Source organism: Orcinus orca, chromosome 16 (assembly GCF_937001465.1).
Source record: "Orcinus orca chromosome 16, mOrcOrc1.1, whole genome shotgun sequence".
Taxonomy (NCBI): Eukaryota; Metazoa; Chordata; class Mammalia; order Artiodactyla; family Delphinidae; genus Orcinus; species Orcinus orca.
The window spans coordinates 30402402-30414445 of NC_064574.1; the positions used below are offsets into that span (position 1 = coordinate 30402402).

General features: G+C 49.6%; 1 protein-coding gene across 1 annotated transcript; it reads right to left on the minus strand.

Moving 5' to 3' along the window:
* Positions 1-7860: 7860 nt before the first annotated feature.
* Positions 7861-10071, minus strand: AVP (arginine vasopressin). Its single transcript, XM_004285315.2, has 3 exons — positions 9787-10071; positions 8245-8446; positions 7861-8097 (listed from the first exon to the last, which is right to left on the minus strand). The coding sequence occupies exons 1-3, from the start codon at positions 9904-9906 to the stop codon at positions 7919-7921; spliced, it is 501 nt and encodes a 166-aa protein (XP_004285363.1). The 5' UTR covers positions 9907-10071; the 3' UTR covers positions 7861-7918.
* Between the last annotated feature and the right edge of the window lie 1973 nt (positions 10072-12044).

Below are 12044 nucleotides of genomic sequence, written 5' to 3' on the forward strand. Positions count from 1 at the left end.
GTGGCCAGACGGTGCAGAAGCCATTCTTCACTCTTCCTCCTCGCTTAGACCCATGGCCTTTGTCCTCCTTGGAATGACTCCTTCAAACTACCAAAGTGCTTGGGGCTTGTGCAGGGTGGTGGTTCCCAACCCCTGCTTTGTATAACTAGTACTTTGTGAACCCATTTAACTACCTGGGAATGAAATTCCTAGATAACATGCCCGCCCACACACAATTTCAAAAACATATAATTAGTCCTAGCAGTAATATAAAGTACAGAAAAGGAAAGTAATTTAGTACAAAATAACACTATTTTAATATGTAGCTAAACATTTCAGGCTACACTGGGTGACATATACACAATAAGGTCATCTCATGATTATATCTGCTTATATCAAATACAGTAAAAAGAGATTGGAAGCCAATCTCTACAGGACATTCAGGAAAATAAGATGGTCAAAGCACCATGAGGATCAATAGTCTTTTTTGTACCTAAAGAAAAGATGGACTCAGATATCAATGAATCACAAAGAATGTATTCATGGGACACCTGGGGAAATTTGAACAGTATATATTTGATGATAATATATATTGTTGAGTTTTGGCTTGGGGCTTGCATGTGTGTGGTAACAGTCTGTGGTCATATCTTTAACAAAAGTTCCTCTCATTTGAGATGCACACTGGAACGTTTACAGATGACATGGGATGACTACTGGGGTGACTTGGGGGTGGGAGGAGGGAGTGGAGGTAGAGATGAAAGAAGGATCATGTGTTGATAATTGTGGGAGTGAAGGAGGGGGTAGGTACCCAAGGGGTCTTTGTTTAGTGGCTCTACTTTTTTGTATATTTGAAATTTCTCTTAATAAAATCTAAAAAACCAAAAAGATTGTGGTAGAGGTAAATATTCTGATATGAAGAGATGCCCCAAATTTACTTTGTTAAAAAAGATGTGAATTACTTTGTTAAAAAAGATGTGAGTAGTATCTGTACATTTTGAAATAATACTAATTTGTAAAATAAAAATTCATATGTGTGCATACCAGAACACTGTGGGCAACCTCAGAGATGAGCTCTTCACAGCTGTGAGAAGCTTTAGGACACAGCATTCCAGTCTGAAAGCTATAATCATTGACTGCATCACTGAGCATTTATTGCTGTGATTTATTTTTATGTCACTCTGTACTATCCAGCTCCTCCAGTACAACCTTGAAGGACAGCAATTTCAGTTTTCTGTAGGGTCTATGTGGACAATAAGTTTGCCCTGCTTCCATACCTACTAAATTTCGTGTAGTTTAGTTTTTAAATCTGGAATGGTTTGAAATTATACCAGAAGTTTTTCCCGGCGTCATAAGAGGTGATTGTCCATGGGGCAGAGGTCAGAAATATTTTTTCCCTTTCCCGATATTTTCTTCCACGTAGAGGGGTTTCCCTGAGATAACACTCCTCCCAGGGAGTAGCTGACTTGTGGGGCAGGGTGAGAGGAAAGGAGCAGGTATAATGCCACCCCTTCCTCTCCGATCCCTCTTGGGATGAGGCTGCCATCCCAGGAAGCATGTGCTGTCACAGTGCAAATGCAGGAGCTCAGCGGTAAGCCCTGTGAAGGTCCAGCTCCTTGTGTCTGGGACAGTAAACAGCTCTAGCTTGTTACTCAGCTTTGTGAAACCTCCTTGCCAGCAGGTCCAAGTTGCATTGTTTAATATCAGTTCTATCAATAATAAAGGTAGTCTTCTGGCTTCCAAATATCACATTCTTTTATTTCATTTTTTAATTGTTTCAGAATTCAGGGGTTATAGTTAGTTAAAGTTAGGCTGCCATTATAAAAACACCCAAACCGTAAGGAGACCTTAGGGAGGTAGAGAAGGTCACTGTTTAATTCCCTCTGTCCTATCAGTCCTCAGTGAACATCCTCAGCTCTGTTCCACTTTGTCACTTAGGGACCCAGGTTTCTTCTCTCATATAGCTCTGTCATCCCCTAGGCCTCATCTCTGCCTGCATATTTGAGACCAGGACGTTGTGGATTCCACTGGGTGGGAAGGGAAAGAGTGTGTAGGAGGCTCACACTGTCGTTAAGACCCCAAGTTCACTATTCCTTTCACTCACATTTTATTGACAAGAACATGGTCATATGGACACACAGTGCAAATGAAGCTGGAAAATGTAGCTACAATTCTATTACTACACAGTGCCAATCAAATTCCCAGAAGGATTTTTTTGGTACGAATTGCAAAGGAACTAAAATAGCTAAATCAGTTTTGAAGAAGAAAGTTGAAAGAGTCTCACTACCTAATTTCCAGACTTACTGTAAAGCTACCACACTCAGGGCAGGGTGGGAGTAAAGAAAAGATAGGCCTATTGATCAATGCAACAGATCAGAGAGGCCAGAAATAGACTTACATGTGTATGGTCAAATGATTTTGAGAAAGTTACAAAGACAATTGAATAGACAAAGAATAGTCATTACATCAAATAGAGCTGGAGGGAATTCCCTGGCGGTCCAGTGGTTAGGACTCCATGCTTTCACTGCCAAGGGCCCAGGTTCAATCCCTAGTCGGGGAACTAAGATCCTGCAAGCCCCATGGCCAAAAAAAAAATGAAAGAAAGAAAAGAAAAATAATTAAAACAAACAAATAGAGCTGGAACAAATGAATATCCAGATGCAAACAGTGAACTTCAATGTACAACTTGCACCCTATACAAAAATTAACTCAAAATGGATCATAGTTCAAATTCTAATCTGTTTAAAACTTATAAACTTTTGGTGATTACAATAGAGCCACTATAAACATTCACATACAGCTTTTTGTGTGAATATAGATATTCATTTCACTTGGATCACTACCTGTTAATGGGACTGGTGGGTTAAATGGTAATTGTAAGTTTAACTTTACGAGAAACTATAGAACAGTTTTCCAGAGTGGGTAAATGATTTTGTATCCACATCCACAATATATGAGGGTTACGATTGCTCCATATCCCTGTCAGCACATGATATTCTCAGCGCCCCCCTTTTTCTTAAGACATTGAAATGGTTTCTCACTATGGCTTTAATTTGCCTTTCCCTAATGACTAATGATGCTGAACATCTTTACATGTGTTTATTTGCCATCTATGTATCTTATGTGGTAAAGTACCTGCTTAAATTGTTTAGCCATTTTAAAAGTTGAGTCATTTTCTTATTATTGAGTTTTGAGAGGGCAGTCTTTATATATTCTGGGTATAAGTCCTTTATAAGTTGTGCGATTTGTGAATCTTTTCTCCCAGTCTGTGGCTTGTCTTTGCATTCTCTTAACAGTGTACTTTAAAGAGCAGAAGCTCTCTCCTGCTCTCATGACCACGTCCACACTCCTACAGTCCAGCCTCCCTCTGCCTCTTTCTCTCTCATAAGAACACTGAGATTACATGGAGGGACCGCCCGGATACTCCAGAGCCATTTTCCATCTCAAGATCCTTAACTTCGTTCCATGTGTAAAGTATCTTTTCCCACATAATAGAATTTCATGGGTCACAAGGATTAGACTCAGGGTACCTTTGGGGTAGTACTCTAACAAAGTATGGTAAGAACTTCAGAATGTTCTGTTTTCATATAAAGAAAGCTTTGAAAACTGTCCTGTTCCTGTCCTGTGTACCTGATTGTGATAAAGTGTTGTCCCCACAATTGTACCTCCTCACACTCCCCAGTCTTGTGGGACGGTCCCATTGCTTCTCACACCCCCTTAGACATTTATTTGCATGGTTAGCTGTCCTTCCCCCAATCTGGTTGGAGGATGGTGACATTGGAATGAAAATGGGGCTGGGGGTCAGTGCACTTGTTCCTTGTACAGGAGCACTTCCTCTGGAGGTACAGCAAGCTCAGGTCAGATCTGGACTCTCTAAGAGGCAGACTTTCCAGGTTCTAAGCCACTCCTGGGACTGAAGCTAACACATGCTCATTGTGTCTTCCAAGGATTCAGTTATTTCATGTATGAAAGACAAAACTTCAAAATTTCTGCAAGGTAATACGATTACACGTTCATGGATAATGTATGAATATTTCTGACAGACAAATTAGTGACATGTCCAATAATCCAGCCATCAGTATTCTTAAAGCAGATGTCTATTCTTTGATTGAAGACTTTTTAAAATATATTTAGTGGGCAAAATTGTTCCAGTTGTACACAACCAAATCGTCATTCCGCTGTAAAAACATTATATATTGTCTTAAATGTGATATATCATGAACCAAAATAAATAAATTAATTAATTAAATAAAATGAGCAGAAGTTTTTAATTTTGGTGAATTCCAAATGTATCAAATTTCTTCTTTTATGGATCTTGCTTTTGGTGTCAGAGCTAGGAAATTTTTGTATAACTTGAGGTCCTAAAGAATTTCCCCTATATTTTCTTCAAGAAGTTTTATAATTTTAGGGACTTCCCTGGTGGTCCAGTGATTAAGACTCTGTTCTCCCAATTCAAGGGGCCTGGGTTCAATTCCTGGTCGGGAACTAAGATCCCATGTACCACAACTAAGCCCACATGCCTCAACTACTGAGCCCAGCGTGCTCTAGAGTGTGCATGCCGCAACTAGAGAAGCCGGTGCGCCACAGCGAAGACCCAGCGCAGCCAAAATAAATAAATAATAATAAATAAATTTTTTTAAAAGTAAGTTTTATAATTTTAGATTTTATATTTAAGTCTATGATCCATTTTTTTAATTGAAGTATAGTTGATTTACAATGTTGTGTTAGTTTTTGGTGTACAACAAAGTGATTCAGTTATACATATATACAAATATATATATTCTCTTTTTTCTTTTTCTTTTCTATACATTCTTTTTCAGATTCTTTTTCACTATAGTTCATTACAAGATATTGAATATAGTTCCCTGTGCAACAGCAGGTCTTTGTTGTTTACCTATTTTATATATATTACTGTGTATATTTTAATCCCAAACTCCTAATTTATCCCCCCTCCTTCCCCTTTGGTAAACATAAGATTGCTTTCTATGTCTGTGAGTCTGCTTCTGTTTTGTAAATAAGTTCATTTGTATCATTTTTTTAGATTCCACGTATGTGGTATCAAATGATAGTTGTGTTTGTCTGACTTACTTCACTTAGAATGATAGTCTCTAGGTCCATCCATATTGCTGCAAATGGCATTATTTCATTCTTTCTTATGGCTGAGTAATATTCCATTGTATATGTATATACCACATCTTTTTCATTCATCTGTCGATGGACACTTAGGTTGCTTACATGTCTTGGTGATTGTGAATAGTGCTGCTATGAACATTGGGGTGCATGTATCTTTTTTCGAATTATAGGTTTTGTCTTTTCTGGATACATGCCCAGGAGTGGGGTTGCTGGATCATATGGCAACTCTATTTTTAGGGTTTTTTTTTGTTTTTTTGGGGGGGGCACTGCGGTGGGTCTTCATTTTTGCACGCGGGCTTTCTTTAGTTGCGGCGAGTGGGGGCTACTCTTCATTGCGGTGCACGGGCTTCTCATTGCGATGGCTTCTCTTGTTTTTGTTTTTGTTTTTTAAAGAGATTTTTTTAATTAATTTATTTTATTTTTGGCTGTGTTGAGTCTTCGTTGCTGCGCGCGGGCTTTAGTTGCGGTGAATGGGGGCTACTCTTCGTTGTGGTGTGCGGGCTTCTCATTGTGGTGGCTTTTCTTGTTGCAGAGCACGGGCTCTAGGAGCACAGGCTTCAGTAGTTGTGGCACGTGGGCTCAGTAATTGTGGCGCACAGGCTTAGTTGCTCCGTGGCCTGTGAGATCTTCCCGGACCAGGGCTGGAACCCGTGTCCCCTGCATTGGCAGGCAGATTCTTAACCCCTGCGCCACTAGGGAAGTCCCGCAATGGCTTCTCTTGTTGCGGAGCACGGGTTCTAGGCACGCGGGGTTCAGTAGTTGTGGCACTCGGGCTTCAGCAGTTGTGGCTTGCAGGGTCTAGAGCGCAAGCTCAGTAGTTGTGGCTCACGGGCTTAGTTGCTCCACAGCATGTGGGATCTTCCCGGACCAGGACTGGAACCCATTTCTCCTGCATTTGTAGGCAGATTCTTAACCACTGCGCAACCCAGGAAGCCCTATTTTTAGTTTTTTAAGGAATCTCTCCATACTGTTCTCCATAGTGGCTGCACCAATTTGTATTCCCACCAACAGTGTAGGAGGGTTCCCTTTTCTCCATACCCTCTCCAGCATTTATTATTTGTAGGTCTTTTGATGATGGCCATTCTGACTGGTGTGAGGTGATACCTCATTGCAGTTTTGATTTGCTTGTCTATAATAATTAGCGACGTTGAGCATATGATCCTTTTTTAAAAACCAAGCTGCCTCTTCCCACCGCCCTCTGTCTGGATGGGTTACTAAATTCCTATTAGGTCTGGTCCTGCCCCAGGTCTTCCCAGACCTGGGGACTGGTCCTGAGTGTGCCACACTAGGGTAGAGGCGGGAGGCCATGGCAGGGAGAGAAGCCAGTGTGGGCCCTGCCCCGGCCAGACTTAATCACGCTGGACACTGAGCTGGGTCAGGATGATGGCAGAGCAGAGCTCTAAGACCAGAAGAGAGCTTGCGGCTGACTGAGACTGAGTCACTAGGCTCCGCCCCAAGGCAGGGTGTTGGGGTCAGGGCTCAGAGTGACTTCTCTCTGCCTGCGCTCCCTCCTGGCCTCCCTCCTGGCCTCCAAGTGTGGGAGGATTCCAGAGGAGATGCAGCCCCTGTGGTCCCAAGACCTGGAGCAAGAAATCCCAAGGAGAGGATGCAGAGAGGGGGTAGAGAGAGAAGGATGGGAGGTAACGGAGGGGAAAGTTGGGACAGAAGAGGCAAGGAAGGGATGAAGAGGGATAAGGAGAGAAGCAAGAGGAACGAGAGGTCAGGGGGTGGACAGGGGAAAAGAGACCAGTGAGGGGAAAGGGGATAAAGGGGTGGATGGGATAGAGGGGACAAAGAGGGACAGAGGGCCATAGAAGAGGATCTGCCAAATGCTAGCAGACTTCTACCCTGAAGCTGCATTGTCAAGGCTGGAAGGTACTAATGTGAGTGTGTGTGTGTGTGTGTGTGTGTGTGTGTGTGTGTGTGTGTGTACATGTGCCTGTCTATGGTCCAGTCAGCTGGGTCTGCATTTCCCTGGGTGTGTCTGTGCTTCCCAATGTGTATCTCAGGGTCTGTATCTCTGACTGTGGGCAAAGATCACCGGGCATGTCCCAAACAATTTTTTTCTTGTCTGTTTGTCTGGCTGTGTGTGTGGTTGGTGTGGCTGTTTTGGGGGGGAGGGGTATGTACCTAGGGTTTCCGTGGGCTGTGTCTCTCATGCTGGCTGAGTGGCCCGAATGGGGATGCTTAGTCTCCTCCTGGACCGACAGTACCTGGCCCCCCTCTCTGCCTCATCTGGGGTGATGTTGTCCCCTCCACACGGGCACATAAAGCACAGCCTTGGATGAGATAGGCTGGGAATTCCTGAAGCTGTTTGTGCCTCAGCTTCCCAGGATGTAAACGGGGACGAGAACTGCGGTCACCCTTGGTGCATCCCCTTGCCTCTCTCTCTCACTCTTCTCTCCGTGACTCTCAATGTTTCTCTCTCTCTCTCCATCGTTCTGCTGTCCCTCTGTCTCTTGCTATCTTGTCCACCCATGTCTTTCCCCATCTCTGCCTTTATTTCCATCCCTCTGCCAGATCCCCAACCCAGCCCCTCCGCGGCCTGGACAGTGGCCCTTCCCCTCCCCGCCCGCAGGTCGCCCTGTCAGTAGTTCTATCTAGAATCGTGCTGGCCCAAGATCGCTTCCCGACAGGATCTGTCCCTTTTCTGGGGTGGATCTGCTCACGACTTAGGGTCCGGGAACTGGTCCCCCACCCTCCTGTCCTCTCCCCTCTCCACCCCCAGAGACGGAGACGCACGCTAGCCAATGCCTTTAAGACCGTTTATTTTTCGTGCTGCGAGGGCGGGGGGTGGGGTGGGGGCGCCTCAGTAGACGCCGGGCTGGGCGGGCTCAGCGGGCTCCGGCGCCCCCGCCAGCTGCACCAGCCGCAGCAGCAAGGCCCCGCTCGGCCCGTCCAGCAGGGTCGCGTTGCTCAGGTCGCTCGCCCGGGCGCGTCGAGGGAAGCTGGCGCCCTCCCGGCACTCGGGCTCCGTCACGCAGCTCTCTGCGGGCAGCATGGGCTGAGCGCGCGGCGCGGGGGCGCAGCAAGCTGCCCAGGCCCCGCCCCCACCAGACCCAGGTTGGCCCGGCCCCCGCCCCGGCCAGGACCCAGCGCCCCCACCCCCCTTCCCCCGCCGCCCAGGCCGCTCACCGTCGTTGCAGCAGATGCCGGCGGCGGCGCAGCGGCCCCCGCTCCCGCACGGCTTCTGGCCCGACTGGCAGGGCGACGGCAGGTAGTTCTCCTCCTGGCAGCGCAGCGCCTCGGCCGTGCCCACGAGGCAACCCAGCTCGTCCCCGCAGCAGATGCTGGGCCCGAAGCAGCGGCCTTTGCCCCCGGGGCCGCAGGGGAGACACTGGCGGGAGGGCGGGGGTGAGCCGGGGGCGGGGAGGGGCCCGGGCCCGGGAGGGAGAGCCTGCGGGGCAGGGGGCTGAGCCGGGTGGGGGAGGACAGGGCAGAGGAGCGCCGGAGGTTCGGGGGTCTCCCTGGCGCTCTTTGGCCCCCAGAAGCGGTCGAAGGAGGGGACTCAAAAGCTACTCGGCTGCCTTGGTTTTCAGGTGACTAAGGAACAGCTCTCAGTGACAGCCCTCAGCATCCTCCCCCTTAGTTGAGGGAGGGGTCCCTCATGGGCTGCATGGGAGAGACCTTCCTTCTCACCTTTGGGGCCTCCTGGTGTGCACCCCTCTCTCAGCTGCCCACTACCCTCCCCTTAATGCAGACCTTCCTCCTCTGCCCACGTTGCTCCAGTTCCATCTCTAGCATGCACCCCCTCTCCACACCCACCCCACCCCGTGCAGGGAGGGTCCCTGCCCCGCTCCAGAATACACTCAGGCCCTTCTTCACATGTCCTGTTCCCTCTCTGGCCTTACCCTGCCCCTCAAGCCAGTGGGTCTCACTTGGGCCCTGACCTCTGCTCACTCACCTATGGACTGACCCTGTGGGTGGCAGGGACATGAGCCCTAGAGGAGGGCATGAGGCACCTAGGTGACTCCAGCTTCCAAAGCTGCCAAGCAGAGGGAGGGGTTGTTTGTGGGGGCTGTCCACCTACCCACCCTAGTTTGTTCAGCAGCTCAAAACTGGCCACCTGTGGCCTTGACAGAATTGAGCATGGTTATTGGATTTCCTTTAGCTCTGCTGAAGGTGGAATAAGAGGGAATCACTGGACATGCAGCATGAAAGAATTGGGCTAGGTACCCAGCAGAACTTCCTTACAGGATACTTGGGTGGCACCTCCCACTCAGGCAAGCTCAGGGCAATGGCCAGCTTCTGGGGGATGGGGGGCTGGGGCCCATGGCTAGGAGAGGCCAGGAGTTGAACAGGGAAGGCCTCAAGTGCTGGAGAAGACAGAGCCTCCGAAGCTCCAGCTAGTCCTGGAGGAGAGGCCGCCATGGGCACAGAGGAGGTCTTGCCATCCAGTTCTCCCTGATCCAGCACAGAGTCCAGTTACTGGGGAAACCTCTCTTTCCTGCATCCCTTCTCTGGATGGAGACAATGTTCAGGAAGTCCTACAGCCCGTCCTAGCCCGCCCGACAGCCTGGTCCCCTCTGTTTGCCCATGCCAAGCCTCCCTTCTTCTGTTGGGCACTTCCCCTAAAGCCTGCCTCTCCCACGACTTCCCTTCCTAGCCCCTGCACTGTGATGCCATCCCTGGGCCTCTGCCCCGGCCCAGTAACCCTGAGATGGGCCACGGTCATACCTGTCTCAGCTCCAGGTCGGACATGGCCCTCTTGCCGCCCCTTGGGCAGTTCTGGAAGTAGCAAGCGGAGGTGAAGGCCAGCAGGCCGAGGAAGCAGGCAGGCAGTGTGGCGTCGGGCATCCTGGCACAGGTGGGCACAGTCTGCAGTGCTGCTCTGTGGACTGTGCTGTGCTGCCTTCGCTGGCTGCCTATTTATGTCTGCAGGTGTTCCCTCTGAGGTGACGTGGCCACCACCCCCCTCCCCAGTGGCTCCCCAGGAGCCCATGGCCGCCAGGTCCCAGTCGTCAGCAGTGATTCAGGCATCTGGGGACGCACGTGGGCCTGTGCAGGGGATGATGGGGGAGGGGTGCCAGCCTCTGGGCTGTCATTGGCAGCGGTGTGGCTGCGGTGTGACAGGAGCTGCTGTGACTGTAATTGTGACTCTCTGGACTCAGGGAGAGACAGACGTGTCAGGGGGGGCGGTCACCTGGAGACTGTCTCCAAGCTTTCTGGTGCCCAGAAGAGGCTGGGGGTCAACAGGCCCTGTCCCCCAACACAGACCCCAGAGGAGGGGGCAGGGGTGACCCGAGGGGCTGCTGTGTAAGGAGCAGGTCAGGCCCCAGCCCAGGAGTGATGAGCAGGGGACAGTCGGTATGCAGGGCCCCATCAGGAGCATTAGTCCTGTGAGAGGACAAGTGACCAAGAACGGCACACACTCGAGGTGGTGCAGACAGAGGCCTTTGTACCGGCTGCACTAGGACAGAAAGTGCTGCCTGCAGCCCCGTGTAATGGAGGCAAGAGACCAACATGGGGTCAGGGGGTCATTCCCACTTGGTGGGTGAGGCAGGTTCCCGGGGGGAGCTGGGGATGCTCCCACCCCCCCCACTCACACCCACACCAGGGTCCAAAGACTCAGGGACTGGGGACCTTGGGGATAGCTTCTTGGCATGTCCCCATCACTCTCCTTCCAGGCAGGAGCATGGGGTGAGGGGAGCATCTATGGGGGAATGAGGAAATCCGGACCCAGTAAGGCTCAAAGGTTGGGGGGTAAACTGACAGCCAGTTTGCCCCAATTCCTACCCTGACCAGGACACTAGTATGTGGGGACCAGAGCAGGTACCAGCTCAGGCCTGGGGCCTCAGGGGGCTTTGAGGCTCAGGGAGGGCCAGAGCCACAGCCAGATGGGCCCAGCCTGAGAAGCAGCTTTTGGTTTATGACCCCAGGCTGGTAGGTTTAAGGGATGGAAGTCTCCCTCCCTCGGCCGCCTGAGTGGCCCTCTGGTCCTTGAATCCAAGCTAGCCACCCTGAACCTCTCAGGCGCTGCACAGCCCCCAGCTCACCCAACCCCCAGACTCTCAGCCTCCTCTCCAGAGTGCTGCCAGGAAGCTCCAGCTGCTTCCTGTCAACCAAGTGCAGTGCAGGGTCCCAGGTCCCAGAGGTGGGGGGCTGTGAGTATGCTGGAGCCCAGCAGCCTGTTGAAATCTGGCCTCTGTTCCTCAAAACATCATGACTCGGGTAGATCACTTGACCTCTCTGTGCCTCATTTCTCTCCAGTGTGAAGTGGGGAAGATATTTGCACCCACATCACCAGGTTGTCATGAGAACTGAGATAATGTAATGCAGGAGAGATTTGAAAAAGTGCCTGCACCATTGTAAAGTTAATTAATAGTATTGTAGTATCATTAATGCCATTATTCTTAATAAGACCTTAAGAGAGTTCTTCCAGAGAGAGTAGCTTCCTGAGTTAATGCAGGATAAACTTTTTCATTCTGTTCATGGCCTAGAAATAAACTTGGTCTGGACATTGCCCTCCTGAGACTCTGCGTTGTGGGGCAGACTGAGAGGGGCGGCCAGAGGCCTGGCTTAGGCCAGCTGTGCCTTGGCCCAGCACCTTGCCCTCTCTGTACTTTTGGTCTGAGTTACCAACTGAAAACTGAAGGAGCTACAGGAAATGAAGGGCTCAAGCTCTGGTACAAGCTGTGTCCTGACTAGCCGTGTCTACCTGAATCACCATTCTAAGACTTGCCTCCCATACCAGGGCCCTTTGAAGATCCCAAATCCCACCTCCACACAGATACCAGAGGGCCTGCTTCTCCCAATACCACCTTCTTGGAGCCCACACTGGCTGGAAAAAGTCCCGTTACTGTGCTGACTGGCTGCATTTCCACTATAACACCTCACAGGTCACATGGACCCTGAGGACACCCCCACCCCTTCTTCACTTCCCTTATATGTTCTCTTTCCAAAACTACTTTTTCACACCTTTGCCACCCTTACAT

Bases quoted from the DNA above. Each gene is read 5' to 3' on its own strand.
- AVP (XM_004285315.2), bottom strand. From the start codon at position 9,906: ATGCCCGACGCCACACTGCCTGCCTGCTTCCTCGGCCTGCTGGCCTTC. The intron at 8,447-9,786 runs GTATGACCGTGG...CCCTCCCGCCAG, and splicing joins CCGACCTGGAGCTGAGACAG to TGTCTCCCCTGCGGCCCCGG. The intron at 8,098-8,244 runs GTGAGCGGCCTG...TGCTGCCCGCAG, and splicing joins CGGCATCTGCTGCAACGACG to AGAGCTGCGTGACGGAGCCC.